The sequence below is a fragment of the Salvelinus alpinus genome, chromosome 28 (assembly GCF_045679555.1).
Source record: "Salvelinus alpinus chromosome 28, SLU_Salpinus.1, whole genome shotgun sequence".
Lineage (NCBI taxonomy): Eukaryota > Metazoa > Chordata > Actinopteri > Salmoniformes > Salmonidae > Salvelinus > Salvelinus alpinus.
Window position 1 is genome coordinate 25,199,116 of NC_092113.1, and position 23,231 is coordinate 25,222,346.

Here is a 23,231-nt window from a genome sequence, read left to right on the forward strand (position 1 = left end):
AAACCCTACACCTTCCTGGCACTGCTACTGAGTGAGAACATCTTTGAAAGTGATCACTTCTTCTGACCTAATATCACAGCTTACCAGAATAGTTTTATAACTTTGTCACTGACTGAACAACAATAGACTATTTCAGCTGAACATCTTTGAGACTGCCAAGTTCACAATGTTCAATGAAACAAAGGTTGTACAATACTGCCACCCACTGTTTGACTTAGGAAACTGCATAGGAGAAGGTATTAAATAACAGCCTATTCTAAGAAGGTATGAACATACTGGTATGATATATAAGATATAAGATAAGTAGAGTGAATAATCAGGATGTGAAAAAAATCTTTATTGTTTTTTTTTTCACCTACTTGCAACAACCATCACACTTAACAGGAGGGCAGAACACAACTGGAAAATGTCCACATCACTAATGTCTTATTTCAAGTAGCAGAGAGGAGAGCAGGCTGATGAGAAGCATGTGTTTCCTGTCAGTCAGCAGCGTGCCAGAAGAGTACAGACGTTCAGTCTGTACTCTTCAATCTCTCTGAGACTTTGGATTGTTTGTTGAAGATCCTCTGTGTATTCCATCCCTCTGGGGATTTCTTCAGTCCAGCTCGCATCCAGATTCTCTGTGTATTCCATCCCTCTGGGGATTTCTTCAGTCCAGCTCGCATCCAGATCCTCTGTGTATTCCATCCCTCTGGGGATTTCTTCAGTCCAGCTCGCATCCAGATCCTCTGTGTATTCCATCCCTGGGGATTTCTTCAGTCCAGCTCGCATCCAGATCCTCTGTGTATTCCATCCCTCTGGGGATTTCTTCAGTCCAGCTCGCATCCAGATCCTCTGTGTATTCCATCCCTGGGGATTTCTTCAGTCCAGCTCGCATCCAGATCCTCTGTGTATTCCATCCCTCTGGGGATTTCTTCAGTCCAGCTCGCATCCAGATCCTCTGTGTATTCCATCCCTGGGGATTTCTTCCGTCCAGCTCGCATCCAGATCCTCTGTGTATTCCATCCCTCTGGGGATTTCTTCAGTCCAGCTCGCATCCAGATCCTCTGTGTATTCCATCCCTCTGGGGATTTCTTCAGTCCAGCTCGCATCCAGATCCTCTGTGTATTCCATCCCTCTGGGGATTTCTTCAGTCCAGCTCGCATCCAGATCCTCTGTGTATTCCATCCCTCTGGGGATTTCTTCAGTCCAGCTCGCATCCAGATCCTCTGAAGATCCATCTCAAAGTGTTTCTGGATACAAGGACACAGTCACTGTTAGAGATCTCATAATGGCTATAATAATACAGTAAACAGGTCTGTTCATAATATGTTTTTTTTATTTTTTATTTTTTTATTTAACCTTTATTTAACCAGGTAGGCAAATTGAGAACACGTTCTCATTTACAATTGCGACCTGGCCAAGATAAAGCAAAGCAGTTCGACACATACAACAACACATAGTTACACATGGAGTAAAACAAACATATAGTCAATGATACAGTGAAAAAAAAATAAGTCTATATACAATGTGAGCAAGTGAGGTGAGATAAGGGAGGTGAAGGCAAACAAATATATGTATAAATAAATAAAAATATAAAAAGGCCATGGTGGCGAAGTAAATACAACACAGCAAGTAAAATAAAAACTAAAAACACTGGAATGGTTGGTTTGCAGTGGAAGAAAGCGCAAAGTAGAGACAGAAATAATGGGGTGCAAAGGAGCAAAATAAATAAATAAATACAGTAGGTAAAGAGGTAGTTGTTTGGGCTAAATTATAGATGGGCTATGTACAGGTGCAGTAATCTATGAGCTGCTCTGACAGCTGGTGCTTAAAGCTAGTGAGGGAGATAAGTGTTTCCAGTTTCAGAGATTTTTGTAGTTCGTTCCAGTCATTGGCAGCAGAGAACTGGAAGGAGAGGCGGCCAAAGGAAGAATTGGATTTGGGGGTGACCAGAGAGATAAACCTGCTGGAGCGCGTGCTACAGGTAGGTGTTGCTATGGTGACCAGCGAGCTGAGATAAGGGGGGACTTTACCTAGCAGGGTCTTGTAGATGACCTGGAACCAGTGGGTTTGGCGACGAGTATGAAGCGAGGGCCAGCCAACGAGAGTGTACAGGTCGCAGTGGTGGGTAGTATATGGGGCTTTGGTGACAAAACGGATGGCACTGTGATAGACTGCATCCAATTTATTGAGTAGGGTTTTGGAGGCTATTTTGTAAATGACATCACCGAAGTCGAGGATTGGTAGGATGGTCAGTTTTACAAGGGTATGTTTGGCAGCATGAGTGAAGGATGCTTTGTTGCGGAATAGGAAGCCAATTCTAGATTTAACTTTGGATTGGAGATGTTTGATGTGAGTCTGGAAGGAGAGTTTACAGTCTAACCAGACACCTAGGTATTTGTAGTTGTCCACATATTCTAAGTCAGAGCCGTCCAGAGTAGTGATGTTGGACAGGCGGGCAGGTGCAGGCAGCGATCGGTTGAAGAGCATGCATTTAGTTTTACTTGTATTTAAGAGCAATTGGAGGCCACGGAAGGAGAGTTGTATGGCATTGAAGCTCGCCTGGAGGGTTGTTAACACGGTGTCAAAAGAAGGGCCAGAAGTATACAGAATAGTGTCGTCTGCGTAGAGGTGGATCAGAGAATCACCAGCAGCAAGAGCGACATCATTGATGTATACAGAGAAGAGAGTCGGTCCAAGAATTGAACCCTGTGGCACCCCCATGGAGACTGCCAGAGGCCCGGACAACAGACCCTCCGATTTGACACACTGAACTCGATCAGAGAAGTAGTTGGTGAACCAGGCGAGGCAATCATTAGAGAAACCAAGGCTGTCGAGTCTGCCGATGAGGATGTGGTGATTGACAGAGTCAAAAGCCTTGGCCAGGTCAATGAATACGGCTGCACAGTATTGTTTCCTATCGATGGCGGTTAAGATATCGTTTATGACCTTGAGCGTGGCTGAGGTGCACCCATGACCAGCTCTGAAACCAGATTGCATAGCGGAGAAGGTATGGTGGGATTCGAAATGGTCGGTAATCTGTTTGTTGACTTGGCTTTCGAAGACCTTAGAAAGGCAGGGTAGGATAGATATAGGTCTGTAGCTGTTAGGGTCAAGAGTGTCCCCCCCTTTGAAGAGGGGGATAACCGCAGCTGCTTTCCAATCTTTGGGAATCTCAGACGACACGAAAGAGAGGTTGAAAAGGCTAGTAATAGGGGTGGCAACAATTTCAGCAGATAGTTTTAGAAAGAAAGGGTCCAGATTATCTAGCCCGGCTGATTTGTAAGGGTCCAGATTTGGCAGCTCTTTTAGAACATCAGCTGACTGTATTTGGGAGAAAGAGAAATGGGGAAGGCTTGGGCGAGTAGCAGAGGGGAGGGCAGTGCTGTTGTCCGGGGTAGGGGTAGCCAGGTGGAAAGCATGGCCAGCCGTAGAAAAATGCTTATTGAAATTCTCAATTATAGTGGATTTGTCGGTGGTGACAGTGTTTCCTATCTTCAGAGCAGTTGGAAGCTGGGAGGAGGTGTTCTTATTCTCCATGGACTTTACAGTGTCCCAGAACTTTTTTGAATTTGTGTTGCAGGAAGCAAATTTCTGCTTGAAAAAGCTAGCCTTGGCTTTTCTAACTGCCTGTGTATACTGGTTTCTAGCTTCCCTGAAAAGTTGCATATCACGGGGGCTGTTCGATGCTAATGCAGAACGCCATAGGATGTTTTTCTGTTGGTTAAGGGCAGTCAGGTCAGGAGAGAACCAAGGGCTATATCTGTTCCTGGTTCTAAATTTCTTGAATGGGGCATGCTTATTCAAGATGGTGAGGAAGGCATTTTTAAAAAATGTCCAGGCATCCTCTACTGACGGGATGAGATCAATATCCTTCCAGGATACCTCGGCCAGGTCGATTAGAAAGGCCTGCTCGCTGAAGTGTTTCAGGGAGCGTTTGACAGTGATGAGTGGAGGTCGTTTGACCGCTGACCCATTACGGATGCAGGCAATGAGGCAGTGATCGCTGAGATCTTGGTTGAAAACAGCAGAGGTGTATTTGGAGGGCAAGTTTGTTAGGATGATATCTATGAGGGTACCCGTGTTTACGGAATTGGGGTGGTACCTGGTAGGTTCATTGATAATTTGTGTGAGATTGAGGGCATCAAGCTTAGATTGTAGGGTGGCTGGGGTGTTAAGCATGTTAAAATTTAGGTCGCCTAGCAGCACGAGCTCTGAAGATAGATGGGGGGCAATCAGTTCACATATAGTGTCCAGAGCACAGCTGGGGGCAGAGGGTGGTCTATAGCAGGCGGCAACGGTGAGAGACTTGTTTTTAGAGAGGTGGATTTTTAAAAGTAGAAGTTCAAATTGTTTGGGAACAGACCTGGATAGTAAAACAGAACTCTGCAGGCAATCTTTGCAATAGATTGCAACACCGCCCCCTTTGGCCGTTCTATCTTGTCTGAAAATCTTGTAGTTGGGGATGAAAATGTCAGAATTTTTGGTGGTCTTTCTAAGCCAGGATTCAGACACGGCTAAAACATCCGGGTTGGCAGAGTGTGCTAAAGCAGTGAACAAAACAAACTTAGGGAGGAGGCTTCTAATGTTAACATGCATGAAGCCAAGGCTATTACGGTTACAGAAGTCATCAAAAGAGAGCGCCTGGGGAATAGGAGTGGAGCTAGGTACTGCAGGGCCTGGATTCACCTCTACATCACCAGAGGAACAGAGGAGGAGTAGGATAAGGGTACGGCTAAAAGCTATGAGAATTGGTCGTCTAGAACTTCTAGAGCAGAGAGTAAAAGGAAGTTTCTGGGGACAATAAAATAGCTTAAAGGAATAATGTACAGACAAAGGTATGGTAGGATGTGAATACAGTGGAGGTAAACCTAGGTATTGAGTGATGATGAGAGAGATATTGTCTCTAGAAACATCATTGAAACCAGGTGATGTCATCGCATATGTGGGTGGTGGAACTGTGAGGTTGGATATGGTATAGTGAGCAGGGCTAGAGGCTCTACAGTGAAATAAGCCAATAAACACTAACCAGAACAGCAATGGACAAGGCATATTTACATTAAGGAGAGGCATGCTTAATCGAGTGATCAATAAGGGTCCAGTGAGTAGAGGTTGGTTGGGGTCACGGCGATCCAGACAGCTGGCCGGGTAGATGGCTATCGGTAGCGAGATAGCATAGTATGGAAGTCTATTTGTAGATACCTCGTGCATTTCCGTCGGTAGGTTAGTGGGGTTCCGTGTGGTAGAGGGGATCAATCCAAATTGGCAAAATAGATATAGTGACCCAAGAAAAAATAAAAAAAATAATAATAATAATAATAATTGTCCGATATACTTATTCAGATAGCAGCCGGTAAGACAGCTAACGGTTAGCGGGCCCCAGATGAGCGTTCAGGTAACGTCGGGACGGAGGTGCCAGTTGGATAACTCCCTCGGGCAGATAACGTCGGCAGTCAGTCGTGAAGGCCCGGCGGGGCTCCGTATCTGCAGCAACAACAACAAAAAAAAAAAACGGGTCCGGATAGGTGACTGTAGCCCAGGAATGGCTGATGGAACTCCTCAGCTGGCTAGCTCCGGAATGATTTGAGTTTGCTCCGGGATCGACGTAAGCCAATAGTCACACGGTTTGCAGCTAGCTAGCTGCAAATGTCCAGAGCCTGCGGCTGAAATCCGGGGAAACTGAGAGAAAAAAAAGTCCCGGAATGCTCCGGTCCGAGTCGCGTTGCACAAAAGTGCCGGTAGATTATCGAGCTAAAGGAATAGCTGATGACCACAAAACGTGGGCAGCTGAGACACCAACGCTAGCCAGCAGACCGGCTAATTTCTGGGCAGCTACAGATTAGCTTCTGGCTAGCTATCGGATAGCTTCTGGTTAGCTTTCTGGCTAGCTTCTGAATTAGCCCCTGGCTAGCTTCCACGGTGGATTTTCAGATTTGAGGTAAATAATACTTTTTTGTAATTGGTGAAGCGGGTTGCAGGAAAGCTTTTGCAGGAAAGCTTTTGTAGTTGAGTTCTTGGATAATAAAATATATAAAAGATATGCGAAGAAAGGTGTAAATATATATATATACAGGACACGACAATACGAAACAGAAATGACGTCTGAACTGCTAAGCCATCTTGGATTGGTCTCAACGTCTGAATGCGTTGGGAACATTATTACTGAGGTAAACTTAGAGAGCTGTGCAGTTAAGAGTTCATACTCATAACAATAACAACTAAGAGCACAACATTCTTCCTCCCATCTCCAGCCAAAACACTGACCTGATTATTTTCCCTCCTGCCATCCAACACTCTCCTCCTCGGGAACTTGGTGCGTTTCAGCAGCTTCTTGTACTTGTGCCTGTTCATCTTCCGCCGCCGGATCTCCAGCACGTTCTTACAGCGGAGATTCTGAGCTACTTAGTTACTGAGCCTTCACCCTCCTCCAGGAGAGGGCCTCTTAATTAACGGGGGCAGTACCTTGGTGTCCTCCAGTGGCAGAGGAGCCACTAGAAGGGGAGGGAGTAGTGCAGGTAGAGCCAGCTCTTATGTGGGGACACTGATGGATTACGAGGGATGAGGAACTCTTCCAGCTCTGGCTCCAGTGTTGGGGAGGCTGTGTGTTGTCTGCTGCTGTCTCATAGTGTTTGGGTTTTACATATAGAGAAGAGCAACGAGTAGGAAAGACAGGCAGAAAAGAATCACTCAATGACTGTCCTGGAGTCTAGTGCACCTGAGCATTGAATGAGAATAAACAGAATTGTATTAATTTACTGTTTTCAAGTGATAGTGCCACATTTTAGGTTAGCTATAGATCTGACATGTCTTGACACACTTACCAGTTCCTCTGCAAAGCAGACTTAGGTGAGGGGCCACCCTTGAGATAAACATATCTATGACTATTCAAGTGAAGTCATCAGGAATGAATGAGTGAGTATGTTGTTCCAGTGCATGCGGTACCCAAAGGAAAAATGTTAGATAACAACAGTCATGTCAGATGTAAAACCTGCAATATTAAAGGGAAATTTCACACATTTTCAACTTCATATTCATCATGTCCAGCACCACCACAACATCAACGTATGTGAAAATTGTTTTGTACTACAAAAGATAGAGGAAATAAGTGTTTCCAATGACATCATCGGTGTGCATTGTGTGATTTTAAACAATTATGAGTAGGCATTGCCTATAACTAACTGTATTGCTGGCCCATAGTTCACACTTCAGGCAGTTACCTGGTAACTAGCCAGCTGCTATCTAACATTAGCTTAGCTGACAGCTACCATAGAGATCCTGTTGATTTCCTTGAATGGTAGCTGCTTTGCTAGCTAGCTAGTTTACGCTACTCTGAACACTCAGATTATGATGAAATAATCCCCAAACAGTATTTCAAGTATGACGTTTACTAACGACACATGATTGAATCGACAATTGAACTAATTGATTCCCAATTACTTACTTGGCAATAGCTACAAGTGTAGCTAACATTAGCATAGATTTTCATTTTTTTATGTTACTCCAGAAAAAGACTTCCGGTCAACCCCGAGCCACTTGGTTTCCACTAGCTAGCTACCACCAACACAAGTCGAAATTGGCTATACATCATAAAAACTAAGATGTGCTTTTTGGTCTTAATTTAAGGTTAGGGGTCAGGTTTAAAAACACATTTAAGATAGATAAATTGTAAAAATAGGCAGGGTTTATGACTTTGTGGCTGTGGTAACTAATGACAACCAAGTGACTTCATCTTCATCATCATCTTCTACTGCTGCTGCTTGCTTTTTCTTCTTCTTATATGGTATTACTGCATTCAGCAAACAAGGGAATGAGGTGTATCTACCTCTATAGAAAAAATATCCATAGGTGGAGTGGAAGCTAGCCACAATAAGATTTGTCACAGTAATGGAATTTACAGTTCGCCTTTAAAATAAAAGTCCCCCATTAAAAGTCCATAAACCGGATACCAATAGTGGAATCATGACATATTTGGACTAGATAATGCTAAACAAGGTCGGAATGTTGCTATATACATTCTACGAAAGACAATAATTAGTTAGTTTGACACAATAAAAGTATAAATCTGTTGAAATCGCACTTTGAATGTATTAGACTTAGATTTGCATTGGGGGACTTCCACTGAGCATACAAAACATTATGAACACATGACAAAGATGGACCAGATGAATCCAGGTGAAAGCTATGCTCCCTTATTGATGTCACTTGTTCAATCCACTTCAATCAGTGTAGATGAAGGGGACGAGACAGGATAAAGAAGAATTTTTAAGCCTTGAGACATGAATGGGCAAGACAAAATATTTAGGTGCCTTTGAACGGGGTATGGTAGTAGCTGCCAGGCGCACCAGTTTGTGTCAAGAACGGCAACCAACGCTTGTGGGTTTTTCACACTCAGCAGTTTCCCATGTGTATCAAGAATGGTCCACCACCCAAAGGACAACCATCCAACTTGACACAACTGTGGGAAGCATTGGAGTCAACATGGGCCAGCATCCCTCTGGAACGCTTTTGACACCTTGTAGAGTCCATGCCCCGACGAATTGAGGCTGTTCTAAAGGGGAAAAGGGGGCGCAGCTCAATATTAGAAAAGTTCCTAATGTGTTGTACACTCAGTGTACAAATTGGCATAAAAAAATGAAACATACCTATTTACTCTATTGCAAAAGTGATATTGAATTGTGTTTGGTTGCCAACACAATCAAACATCAACATTTGAAGGAGATGCATATTCTGCTTGGATAGTTCCATCTGTGCCACTGACTTAGTCTGGCTTTAATTCCAGTTTGTCCACAAATCAATCATTGATATGTTGGATTCACGTCTCCATCTCAACCAAAAACGTTAGTTCAAGAATATGACTAAATCAAATCAAACTTTAAATGCACTTTAAACAAAGTTTTATTTGATTTAGTCCTATTCTTTAACTTATATTTTTGGTTTAGATGTGAATCCAACATATTAATTATTAACTTGTAGATTCAATTTGAAATCAACAAAGCTTAAAACCCTAGGCCTATATGTATTGTCTATTTTTAGGTGAATCCTGGGTTGAATTGAAACAATAACTGTTAATGACATCTCATAAGCTATATAGACGTAAAAAGTATTAATGATGATATACAGTATGTTTCATAAAGTATGGTAACATTTGATTTGCTCTGTTAAACACATACATTGAAATTACTTTAATAGCAACAGTCAATCTATAACAATTTTAAGTAGAGACCTCTCAATAATCATTCTCACCATAGCACATTGGTAGTAGTCAGTGGTAAATATCTAAAGCTAAGCAGGGGATTAGTTAAAACCAAGGTTGAGAGACCAAAGGTGTAGCTGTATATAGATCAATTCTCCTGTAGGAGGTGCTGCCCAGCCTACTGACATTGTTTCAAAGGTACAAATTCAACATATTTTATACAAGGTTTGTCTATGCAGAAAATTGGTTACCATGATGACATAATCCTGGGGTTTAAATTTCATAGATTCATGTCACGATACGTTTACAAATTACGTTGAAACAATGTTGATGGTGCCGTGGGAAGGGACATTTAGTTTAGTTTTCCTATGTAAATCTGTGGCTTTGCTGTACAGGCAACAGAAAGCATGATGCACTCACTCACTACATCAAACTCTGCAAGACGTAATGCATCTGTCGCAGTCATTTTCACACATTGATACCATTCCTCGCCCCCTTGATGATAAGTTACTGACTCAATAATTAGGCCGTGGCTACGAATACAGAGTTTTCGCTCACGCACCGCCGCTACGGAAACCCTTTTCTCAAAGCTAAGAATCCGGATCACGTTCTGCGCATGTGTTATTTTACGCACACTACGTAACTACTGCTCACACTCCACCTCTCTTTACGTTTCTATCTTTACTCACCCTCTTCTGAACCATGATGATGTAGCCTATCTTTCTGAACAGCTGAAATTAAAATCCCTGTGGCGATTTGAAGGAACATTCATTATTATGCTGCTCTGGTCCATGTGGCACAGTTATAGCATGTAAGAGGAGAGGAGTAGAGGAGTAGAGGAGCCTCCACTTCTAGAGGGCTCTACTTTTAGAGACTGGTGGTGGTTATCCACATCAAATAACTTATTTATGGGACATTCCTTCAATGGTTTCATTCAGTACAGAGAAAACGATAAAGAGGTATACAGTAGGCTACAAACGATTTATTGTTTAACTGTCACAAGTGTTATGATGGCTTGTGGAAGCCTGTTGTAGTTAGGATAAACCTTGGGAGGAAATACCAAATGATGAATTGCATCGTTCTTTAAGTCATCTCTAAACAGGGATCTAGGGCAAGAGGTGAATGTGTACAGTAGCATTATTCACAAACTATAGATATAAGAATGAAATAATATCCAAAAGGCAATTGAATATAAAAGCTATCAGGGCAATTTTAGTTAGATAGACATATACAGTATCTGTTCAATCAATGCCTGTTCTACATTCAGCCTTTTTTGTTCTATGTTGCCATTTTTCACACATAAGGCAACCACAAGTTACTTTATAGTTCGCTTTTTACCTTTTATTGAGCAGACAGTGTGGGCTAGTTTTTGTTTCTTTTAAAACTTATTTTCAAATTGTACTTGAAAGCTAAGGGCACCAGTAATAAAAACATGGCACACAATGTGAAAATGTGGCCGTACTCAATAGAATAAACAGGGTTGTATGTATAATGTATAACTAACTGTATGACACAATCATGATTTCCACTTAAAGAAATGTAATTGTTGGGCTACAGTAGATCTGGCATGTAGTGTCATCTGAGGTTCTATGGTGGGTAGGACTATACTCTATATAACAGGCACAAACTGAAGTATTCATCTCTGTACATTATCAATCTATCAACAGCCTAAGAATTTTTATAAAACAGTGAAATATACTGTATAATAATAGGCAAACAGTGGTGCCCCATCTCATCCCCAAATAAAACCAAATAAATAAATACAAACATGTTTTTCTTCGACGGTACTGATGGCAACACTTAAGCTGCAGGATTTGTTATGTAGAGAACTGTAGATCGGCAGACAAGCTGATTGGATGGACTAATACAGTAGATTATCCAATACAGTTATGAATTACCCTTGTAGTCATCAACACATTTCTACATACCTGACCTCAGTAACCTGCTTGATACACAACATAACAGAGAGCTGTTTCTGAGGACAGAAAGAACAAAGCTAAAATTGCCTGTTAGCTTACAATGATACAAATGTATGGTGGTTCACAATAATAAATAGGTACCAGTTAGCAATGAGCATCCTGTGTGCAAAAACAGTGTGGAACATAAAACAGAACTTCCCCATATACATGTAATCTGAAACCAGGCATTGTCCAATTACTGGCTGCTTCTGGCCATGTTGATAATTGTAGAAATGAATAATGAAGGTATAGAAAAACTTTAAGGCTATGTCCATTCTGTCTTGTTACATATCTATCTTCATTTTCATTTACAGTATGAGCAGGTGAGGCTTGAAGTACATTGTATATTGTGATGACAATATCCCAGCTATTGTATATTGAGAAGAAAATATTCACTGTCAAAGCAACTGTTTGGCTGTACAGTTAAAGCTATGGCTAATAGACAAATTACAATCACTTTACCTGTAAAATCACTAACACATTCAACTGTATTCAACATAACCTACAATTCAAAAATCACACATATTTGTTGTTGGATATTTGGTATTTGGAATGAAATCGGTTCAATTAATAGATTTTTTCAGGCAGTGCTACTGTCACTATACTGTACAATCCATGTGACTATACCAACATGCCCCTCCCAAAGTCTCTGGCAGAGTTCAATGTCGCTGTAGCTACCGTGTGATCCACGTGTCTACATACAGTAGGCGTCAACAAAACTGAACCAAAGGTACCATTTGTTCACTGAGACAAATACACCTATTTACACAAAACCAGGCAGAAGATGTGTATACAGACAGAGAGGCGAGGGAGTGAGCAGAACGACACGACACTGTGCAAAAGTTGGCCCCTCTGTGTTTGACTTCCTCTCCTGGTATGAGACGCCACCACCAACGCCACCGCCGGGGCTTCTGGGAAGGGGTGGTCTGGCCTCACTGACCAGCAGACTATCCAGGGTCCACCTCCTCATCCTCATCGTCGTCCTTGGTTACGGCGAAAGCCTGTGCTCGTCTCATCTCCCAGAAGGATGGTGTCTTATGGGAATGCTTTAGGGACAGGAGACACAAGACAAGACTCTTACTTAAAGTTGGCATGACAAAATGAGATGCAAATGAGGCTACAGTATTATAAGTGGATAAGCAGGGCAGGATTTGTGTGTTCTTTTGAGGAGTTCTAAAACACTTATGAGGAAATACATGTCCAGTAGTTACAGTATATACTGTATAATGGAGTCCACCGCTTTCTAAATCATTCATCCATTATAGATCCCCATTCGGAGAGAGACAGATGGACACAGGAAATAAGATGCAGATGGACACCCAGGAAATAACCAGGCTAACAGTTCTGGACAGGAAGGGTACACAGACAGAGATGCATAGAGAGCAAGAAGGAGTTACACAACAACTACAACAGTTATCACATGACCACAGTAATGAGAATACAGCAGCAGCAGAAGTACAACATCTGAAAACATCTGAAGTTACAATACCAATGTTCACTTAATAGAATATAATAAAAATTCATGCAAAGGCAGAGAGCACACATCTATTTACAGTGAGCAAGGAATTTCAAACTGTACAATCTGAACTATTGTATTAGACAGAGGAAGAGCTGTAGACCCCTAGCCCTTTGAGGCTTAGACCCAGTACGGTATGGATGATGTCTCACCGATGAGGACTGACTATCTTTTGGCCGGTCCAGTTTAATGCGGATCTCTGACCCTTTACCCCCATCAAGTTGACCAGGACCTGGATAATAAAACACATGACCTCAACAGTTATGATCCTGGACCAGGTTGTACTGGGAGAAATGTACAGTATATGGCCTTCTCTGACTCAATACGCCTATAAATCAGACATATCTACATCATCAAACTGCCAAATGTTGTATTTATTTTGGTATGACCTTTATTTAACCAACCCCCTTTTACAATAACAACCTGGCAAGCAACAGTAACTGACTTCTAGACTCATATGTACCTTATGCCCTCTTTTGTGTACGTCTACATTCTCCCCCTAGCTCCCTAGCCTCCTAGCCTCCTAGCCCCCCAGGCTTCCCTTCTCACCTGGCGAGCTGCCTCGGCTGGTGGTGCTTGTGCTGCTCATACTGTCCTCTAGCCATGTGCTGTAGGTTAACGAGTCCTGCTTGTGCGGCGTCCCCGATGATGACAGGCTCTCCTGGGGAACACACACGGGCAAAAGGTTAGAAGCATGGGCAAAACACGCACACACACACATACACACACAACGCAGGCATGCACCTACACACACACACAAGCACACACACTCACCATGCCAGTGTCATAGTCCTCCGTGGCCTCTGTCTCGTTCTCCTCCACCACACTGGCGAAGCTGCTGTCATTGGAGGAGGAGCGGGAAAGGTCGTGACCCTCAGGGATAGACTGAGCCCTGTTGTTACAAAGAGCAAAACTACATCCTGAGTCAGTCAGCCATCCAAAATGTGACAGGACCATGCCTGCATTAATAGTCCACCAATAGAACCAGACACTGTCACACATACACTGTCTGGAGTAGAAGACGTACATATTGTAGGATACTTGGGGGGGTACCTAAATCACATTGTCCTAGTGATGTTGAACTTGATAGTGCACTACTCATGTTGATATGATGTAACGGCAGATTTCCTCCTCTTTGTAGCAGGGATCGGACCAAGACGCAGCGTAGTTAGTGTCCATGTTTTAATAATAAACAACTGAACAAGACACAATACAAAAATAACAAAAGTGAATCTAACCGAAACAGTCCTATCTGGTGCAATGAACACAAAGACAGAAGACAACCACCCACAAAACCCAACACAAAACAGGCTACCTAAATATGGTTCCCAATCAGAGACAATGACAAACACCTGCCTCTGATTGAGAACCATATTAGGCCAAACAACAAACCCAACATAGAAACACAACATATAGATAACCCACCCAACTCACGCCCTGACCACACTAAAACAAAGACAAAACAGAGGAAAATAAAGGTCAGAACGTGACAGTACCCCCCCCCCCCCCCCAAGGTGCGGACTCCGGCCGCAAAACCTGAACCTATAGGGGAGGGTCTGGGTGGGCATCTGTCCGCGGTGGCGGCTCTGGCGCTGGACGTGGACCCCACTCCACCATTGTCTTTGTCCACCTCCTTAGCGTCCTTTGAGTGGCAACTCTCGCCGCCGACCTTGGCCTGGGAACCCTAATAAAGGGCCCCACTGGACTGAGGAGCGCCTCTGGACTGAGGGGCGCCTCAGGACTGAGGAAACTCCTCCGGACTGAGGGACAGCTCCGGACTGAGGGGCAGCTCATGACTGAGAGGTAGCTCATGACTGAGGGGTAGCTCATGACTGTGGGGTAGCTCATGACTGAGGGGTAGCTCATGACTGAGGGGTAGCTCATGACTGAGAGGTAGCTCATGACTGAGGGGTAGCTCATGACTGAGAGGTAGCTCAGGACTGAGAGGTAGCTCAGGACTGAGAGGTAGCTCCGGACTGAAGGGCAGCTCCGGACTGAAGGGCAGCTCCGGACTAAGGGCAGCTCCGGACTGAATGGCAGCTCCGGACTGAATGGCAGCTCCGGACTGAATGGCAGCTCATGACTGAATGGCAGCTCATGACTGGAGGGCAGCTCATGACTGGAGGGCAGCTCATGACTGGAGGGCAGCTCATGACTGGAGGGCAGCTCATGACTGGAGGGCAGCTCATGACTGTAGGGCAGCTCATGACTGTAGGGCAGCTCATGACTGCAGGGCAGCTCCTGACTGGCGGGCGGCTCTGGCAGCTCCTGACTGGCGGGCGGCTCTGGCAGCTCCTGACTGGCGGGCGGCTCTGGCAGCTCCTGACTGGCGGGCGGCTCTGGCAGCTCCTGACTTGCGGGCGGCTCTGGCAGTTCCTGACTGGGGGGCGGCCCTGGCAGCTCCTGACTGGCGGGCGGCCCTGGCCGCTCCTGACTGGCGGACGGCTCTGGCGGCTCCTGACTGGCGGACGGCTCTGGCGGCTCCTGACTGGCGGACGGCTCTGGCGGCTCCTGACTGGCGGACGGCTCTAGCGGCTCAGGACAGACGGGCGGCTCAGATGGCGCTGGACAGACGGGCGGCTCAGACGGCGCTGGGCAGACGGGCAGCTCAGACGACGCTGGGCAGACGGGCAGCTCAGACGACGCTGGGCAGACGGGCAGCTCAGACGGCGCTGGGCAGACGGGCAGCTCAGACAGCGCTGGGCAGACGGGCAGCGCAGGCAGCGCTGGGCAGACGGCAGACTCTGGCCTGCTGAGGCGCACAGTAGGCCTGGTGCGTGGTGCCGGAACTGGTGGTACCGGGCTAAGGACACGCACCTCAAGGCTAGTGCGGGGAGCAGCAACAGGGCGTACAGAGCTCTGGTGACGCACAGGAGGCGTCTCCAGACCCAAACACAAAACAAGCTACCTAAATATGGTTCCCAATGAGAGGCAGGTGTTAGTCATTGTCTCTGATTTGGAACCATATTTAGGTAGCTTGTTTTGTGTTGGGGTTTGTGGGTGGTTGTTTCCTGTCTTTGTGTTCTCTGCACCAGATAGGACTGTTTCGGGTTTTGCCACGTTTGTTATTTTGTATTTTGTGTAGTGTTCACGTTATCGTCTTTTATTAAACATGTTGAACACGAACTACGCTGCGTCTTGGTTCGATCCCTGCTACACCTCCTCTTCAGACGAAGAGGAGGAAGGCTGCCGTTACATATGATGCTTACATTTGAATGTGAATGATCATATTGGCCTATACAGTGCATTCGGAAAGTATTCAGACCCCTTGACTTTTTCCCCCCAGAAATTCCACAGCGCTCTGGTGTAGGTTTTCATCAAGGATCTCATGGTCTGTACATTGCTCCGTTCATTATCAACATTATCATTATCAACATACAGCTGGCTGGTTATACGCTGTATCGGCAGGATAGAACAGAGGCGTTTGGTAAGACAAGGGGCGGTGGACTATGTATTTTGTAAATAACAGCTGGTGCACGATATCTAAGGAAGTCTCGAGGTTTTGCTCGCCCGAGGTAGAGTATCTCATGATAAGCTGTAGACAACATTATCTACCTAGAGAGTTTATCTGTATTTTTCGTAGCTGTCTATATACCACCACAGACTGAGGCTGGCACTAAGACCGCACTCAAGCAAAAATTAAAGCAGGAAGCACCAGTGACACGATCAATAGAAAAGTGGTCAGATGAAGCAGATGCTAAGATACAGGACTGTTTTGCTAGCACAGACTGGAATATGTTCCGGGAATCCTCCAATGGCATTGAGGAGTACACCACATCAGTCATTGGCTTCATCAATAAGTGCATCGATGACGTCATCCCCACAGTGACCGTACGTACATACCCCAACCAGAAGCCATGGATTACAGACAACATCCGCAATGAGCTAAAGGCTAAAGCTGCTGATTTCAAGGAGCGGGACTCTAACCAAGAAGCTTATAAGAAATCCCCCTATGCCCTCTGACGAACCATCAAACAGGCAAAGCATCAATACAGGACTAAGATCGAATCGTACTACACTGGCTCTGACGCTCGTTGGATGTGGCAGGGCTTGCAATCCATTACAGACTACAAAGGGAAGCACAGCTGAGAGCTGCCCAGTGACACGAGCCTACCAGACGTGCTAAACTACTTCTATGCTCGCTTCGAGGCAAATAACACTGAAACATGCATGAGAGCACCAGCTGTTCTGGAAGAATGTGTGTTCACGCTCTCCGCAGCCGATGTGAGTAAGACCTTTAAACAGGTCAACATACACAAGGCCACAAGGCCAGACGGATTACCAGGACGTGTACCGTAATAACAACATGTTTTTAACATGTTTTAATCATCTCTATATCTGTGTTAAAATGTAATCTACTCACATGTTCTTTGTAATGAGCACTTCTGGTGAGCTTTGACTGGAGGAGTTCTCAGACTTGGGGTCCTGAGAGGCATGGTCACTGTCAGGGGTCTTCTGTGTGCCAGGTAAACACTCCCTACCGCTGTGGCTGCTGCTGAGTGGGGACAGGGCGATAGGTGGATACAGGGACAGGGCGATAGATGGATACAGGGACAGGGCGATAGATGGATACAGGGACAGGGCGATAGATGGATACAGGGCGATAGATACAGGGACAGGGCGATAGATACAGGGACAGGGCGATAGATAGATACAGGGACAGGGCGATAGATGGATACAGGGCGATAGATGGATACAGGGACAGGGCGATAGATACAGGGACAGGGCGATAGATGGATACAGGGACAGGGCGATAGATGGATACAGGGACAGGGCGATAGATACAGGGACAGGGCGATAGATAGATACAGGGACAGGGCGATAGATGGATACAGGGACAGGGCGATAGATAGATACAGGGACAGGGCGATAGATACAGGGACAGGGCGATAGATAGATACAGGGACAGGGCGATAGATGGATACAGGGCGATAGATGGATACAGGGACAGGGCGATAGATACAGGGACAGGGCGATAGATAGATACAGGGACAGGGCGATAGATGGATACAGGGACAGGGCGATAGATGGATACAGGGACAGGGCGATAGATGGATACAGGGACAGGGCGATAGATGGATACAGGGACAGGGCGATAGATGGATACAGGGACAGGGCGATAGATGGATACAGGGACAGGGCGATAGATGGATACAGGGACAGGGCGATAGATGGATACAGGGACAGGGCGATAGATGGATACAGGGACAGGGCGATAGATGGATACAGGGACAGGGCGATAGATGGATACAGGGACAGGGTGATAGATGGATACAGGGACAGGGCGATAGATACAGGGGCAGGGCGATAGATACAGGGACAGGGCGATAGGGACAGGGAAAGGATCAGGACATCAGACAGAAACACAGGATATTATAACTAACATATAATGGGTATCATAAGTATTAACCCCCCTTGGAGTTTTTCACATTTTGTTGCGTGACAAAGTGGTATTGAAATAGATTTAATTTAGATCTACACCAGATACTCCATAATGTCAAAGTGAAAAGAAATTATACATATTTTAACAAATTAATAAAAATATAATAACTCAAATGTAGATCAGGAGTAAAATCTGGCTCAACATAAATTACATGGACTGAAATGTGTGAAATAATTGGGCTAAACATGATTTTTTTTATGACTACCCCTTCCTCTGTCCCCCATACATACAACATCTGTAAGGTCCCTCAGTCAAGTATTACATTTCAAGCCCAGACTTAACTACAAAGACCATAGACCTTTTCAAAAGCCTCAAAGAAGGGCAGTGATTGGTGATAGATAACAATAACAAATCAGACATTGAATATCTCTTTTAGCATGGTCAAGTTAATAATTATGCTGTGGATGAAGTATTAAACCACCCAGACACAACAAAGATACAATTGTCCTTCTGAACTGAGCTGCAGGACAGGAAGGAAACAGCTCAGGGATGTCACCATGAGGCCATTGGTGATTTTAAAACAGTTCAATGGCTGTGATAGGAGAAAACAGGATGGATTAACAACATTGTAGTTAAAAGAATAATAAATATACAGAATAAAAAGGCACAAAAGTAATTCTGCAAAAAAACACGACAAAGGAATACCTTTTTTGGCCTAAATGTTTGGGGCAAATCCAACACAACACATCTCTGAGTAACTGCCTACTTATTTTCAAGCATGGTGGTGGCTGCATCATGGTATGGGTATACTTGACATCAGTAACAACTGCAGAGTTTTTCAGAATAAAAAGAAACAGGATGGAGCTAAGCACAGGCAAAATCCTAGAGCAAAACGTCCTTCAGTTTGATTTACACCACTGGGTAGAGGAATTTACCTTTAATCAGGACAATGGCCTACAACACAAAGCTAAATCTACACTGGAGTTGCTTAGCAAGAAGACAGTGAATGGTCCTGTGGCCAAGTTATAGTTGACTTAAATCTGCTTGAAAATCTATGGCAAGACATGAAAATCAAATCAAATCAAATTTTATTTGTCACATACACATGGTTAGCAGATGTTAATGCGAGTGTAGCGAAATGCTTGTGCTTCTAGTTCCGACAATGCAGTAATAACCAACGAGTAATCTAACCTATCAATTCCACAACTACTACCTTATACACACAAGTGTAAAGGGATAAAGAATATGTACATGAAGATATATGAATGAGTGATGGTACAGAACGGCATAGGCAAGATGGTATTGAGTACAGTATATACATATGAGATGAGTAATGTAGGGTATGTAAACATAAAAGTGGCATAGTTTAAAGTGGCTAGTGATACATGTATTACATAAAGATGGCAAGATGCAGTAGATGATATAGAGTACAGTATATACATATACATTATATTAAGTGGCATTGTTGAGTGGCTAGTGATACATTTTTGATAAATTTCCATCAATTTCCATTATTAAAGTGGGCTGGAGTTGAGTCAGTATGTTGGCAGCAGCCACTCAATGTTAGTGGTGGCTGTTTAACAGTCTGATGGCCTTGAGATAGAATTTGCTGTCTAGCCATGATCCCCAACACCTGACAGAGCTTGAAGAATATGTGAAAGAATAATGGGCAAATATTGCACAATCCAGGTGTGCAAAGCTCTTTGAGACTTACCCAAGAAGGTGTTTCTAACATGATTGACTCAGGGAGGTAAATACTTATCTAATCAACGTGTATTAGTGTTTTATTTTTCATAAATTAAAAACATTATGATAGCGTTTTTCTTCCACTTTGACATTATAGACCATTCCAAAAACATCACAATTAAATTCATTTAAATCCCACATCTTAACGCAACAAAATGTGAAACAAAATGTGAATACTTATGATACCCACTGTATCAACATCATATACAAACATCTATCAACATCAATATTCATGTCTATGAACATTGACCCGTCCCTGTTATGTGACTAGGTCACACTTACATTTTCTGGTGGACTTCCTGGATATTCTCAATACCGATGGCACTGCTGCGTCTGGAGATAAAGGGACCAGACTTTTTCCTGGTTGGACTCTTCCCAGGGATGATCAAAGACTGACAGGACAAGAAGAAAACAACCAGTGAGCATCCATGACATCATATCTTTCACAATAACAGCCTATCAATAGCCAAGAACATGGTATCTGTCTTTAATGCTGTGGTTATTGCATTGTTATGCTCTGTTCATTGTTTTCTAGTACGTTAGGTGTTATTACACAGTATATCATCACTTGTATTTTCCAAATGTCATGACTTTCCAGGTATTGTATCATTATTCACTATAAATCGTGAGACAATTTAACCATCTCTGCGGAAAGTACAAGATGTTCTATCTTGCATAAGAATGAATCATTATTATCAGGCTACATACAGAGTAACCATTCTTATGCCTTGGAGTTGTGGCTAACAGAGATAAGAAAACATTAGAATATGCAGTTAGAGGCTTAGCAACAAGCCCCAGTGCCACTCAGATTGGCTAGCGAGAGCAGAGCATGAGATGAAAGATGAGTTGTAGCGCTCCAGGGCTTACCACTAAAATGTGCTTTCTGACTGAACACTTTGTTCACTCAATCTCCCTTTGTAACCTCTCAAAATAAGGACTTGAAAAATAGCTTGTATCTAATGTGGGCTTCAAAGAGCTTGAGAAGAATCTATGTTCTCTAAACCATTAATATCCATAGTTTTAAACAAATGGAGAATTAGCTAAACAAGATTTGCATGTTGAGAGATATGCTTGTGGAGACTACAGAGAGTGAACACACAATACAATATAATAACAAAACAAGGAAATTTCCAAAAATGCCAAGTTAAGTGACGGCTTAGGGCCTTAAACGGACCACTTGTCTCTATGCACTCATACAAAACGTTATTTGTGCTAGCAAGGTACCTAAATTATATCTGATGTCATATGGATCTGTCACGATCGTCGTATGGAATGGACCAAGGTGCAGCGTGGTGAGCGTACATTTTTCTTTATTTTGCAAATGTTGCCAACAAAACAATAATACAACAAAAACTAACGTGAAACTCCGTAAGGCTATACATGCACAAACAAAGACAACTACCCACAACTACCAAAAGGAAAAAAGTCTGCCTAAGTATGATTCCCAATCAGAGACAACGATAGACAGCTGTCCCTGATTGAGAACCATACCCTGTCAAAACATAGAAACAAACAACATAGAATGCCCACCCCAAATCACACCCTGACCTAACCAAATAGAGAAAATAACACGGCTCTCTAAGGTCAGGGCGTGACAGGATCAAAGGCTAGTGTACAGTGTGTTACGTAGTTCAAACAGTTGAGAGAGGCAAGTCATTTCACAAGCCTCAATAATACCATAGCTTTAACATATGTGTATAATACTGTATAGACGCAATCTCCTGCTAAGAAATTCACATATTTCATAATACGAGTCGTCCTTTTACATTTCTGGAGTGGTTGCCCTGGAATCCTAAAGTTGTGGTTCACTGATCAACCACAGGAAAAGTGTTTGTCAGGATGCAGTGTAGTCATGCTGAGAAATAAGACACAGAGAGGAAGAGTAGTAAGGAGGGAGTAGTTAGAATTAGATATGAACCTCTTCTACTGTTCCTATCCCTATGGCACTGCCTCGACGTCCATGTTTACTGGGACTTTTCCCTGGGACAAGCAATGACTGAGTCATACAGAGAGAGAGAGAGAGAGAAAAACAAAACACCATGAGATTGATTACATGCAGCAAGTTACTGTTTGTTAATAAAACAAAGTACATTAAAGCATGTGTTATATCTGAACTCTACAAATAAAAGCACAGTTTTAAAATATAGACAGAGAGTGAGACTTTGGGCACCACGGGTGTGACACAGACAGTGAAAGAGAGAGAGACACTTTAGCAGAGAAAAAATGGCCCACAGAATTGGGCCTGTAAAGAAGAGGATGATGGAGTCATGGAGAAGAGGAAGAGTAGAAGACAAGTACACATACATATGTTACAGCGTTGGAGAGCGCAGCAGACATGGTCACGAACAAGAAGAAAGCCTCCAGTAGAGTCACATACAGGTTGGTTACAAATATTGTTCAAAGCACTTGTTATTTGTTTCCTGCTTCATCAGTATGTTTTATTTGAGTCTTTTCTATGCATGTGGCATCTTACACAAAGTGGATGACTTAATAGAGAAAGATCTTGTGACTTTTCAAATTAGGTTCCTCTCAGATTTGATATAAATGTATATCATACGTTTCATCAAAAATCTTAGTTGTATAATACATCCCAAACATACAGGAAACATTCAAACAGTCATGAGCCACGCTTGTATCACTTAGAAGGGCAACTCTTCTGCCACTGGAGTGTCAGACATATCATTCCATCTGTCTGACACATGCCAAAAACATTCTCGCCATGTACGCACTACACACTCCCCTTGAACTCTTATAACTAACAAGCTTGTTCTTGATATAAACATCACAAAGCAAACATAAAGCATGAGCAGGAGCTGGCATGTACACAGAGAATACAGTGCAGGGACCCATTCTGATGCAATGCATATGCATGTAATCTTTATCATGAAAACAATATTAAATTGCATTCAATGTTAAAAACACCTTTGATCCAAAGAGATGACTCAGCTCCTCCACTATTAATATAAAGGCAAGGGTAGTGACAGTCTAGTAATTCTAGCTGTGTGAGTGTCCAAGTCTAATCATGTGCCAAACTATTGTGCTAAAGCTCAGACACACCGGTAGGATTGTCAAATGTTTGCCTGCCGACAGTACTTAGCGCCTCTGAACAGAGTGTTGGCAGTCAATCTCTTTTGTGTTTACACTGCCGAACCAGAAGTTGGCAGTAGCATTTTTTGGCAATGCATATCCGTGTGTAATACTTATGGTCTAGATTCCAAGCTATCTGCGCTAATGTTTCTATTTTTATAGAAAGCCCTTGTTGATGCTAGCCAGATGGCCACAGCTAGATAACTACCTAGCAAGATGACGAAGAAACAATTAAATTCACTCTCCATAATCCCATACTGCCTGTGCCAGCCCATAGCCAAATGTTTAGCTAGCTAACTAACTTTAACATGTTCGCTAGCTAGCGCAACATAGCTCATGGAAACTAGCTAATCGACTGTGACTTAA

At 43.5% G+C, this 23,231-nt stretch overlaps 1 protein-coding gene and 1 pseudogene across 10 annotated transcripts in view; both read right to left on the minus strand.

The window, feature by feature from the left end:
- Positions 1-726: 726 nt before the first annotated feature.
- LOC139556860 (small ribosomal subunit protein mS38-like) lies at positions 727-9,879 on the minus strand (annotated as a pseudogene).
- A 258-nt stretch (positions 9,880-10,137) lies between these two features.
- Positions 10,138-23,231, minus strand: part of LOC139557483 (rap1 GTPase-activating protein 1-like) — a 129,735-nt gene continuing 116,641 nt past the window's right edge. For 6 of the 10 annotated variants that reach the window (XM_071372368.1, XM_071372364.1, XM_071372359.1 and 3 more), the window contains 7 exons: positions 21,697-21,774; positions 20,061-20,170; positions 17,013-17,144; positions 13,424-13,562; positions 13,199-13,310; positions 12,802-12,881; positions 10,138-12,179 (listed from right to left, as the gene is read on the minus strand). In XM_071372368.1, the coding sequence (XP_071228469.1) occupies positions 12,081-12,179; positions 12,802-12,881; positions 13,199-13,310; positions 13,424-13,562; positions 17,013-17,144; positions 20,061-20,170; positions 21,697-21,774 (750 nt within the window). In that variant the 3' untranslated portion in view covers positions 10,138-12,080. The remainder of the gene's footprint in view (positions 12,180-12,801; positions 12,882-13,198; positions 13,311-13,423; positions 13,563-17,012; positions 17,145-20,060; positions 20,171-21,696; positions 21,775-23,231) is intronic. The other 4 variants (XM_071372361.1, XM_071372362.1, XM_071372366.1 and 1 more) reach the window with 4 other exon arrangements.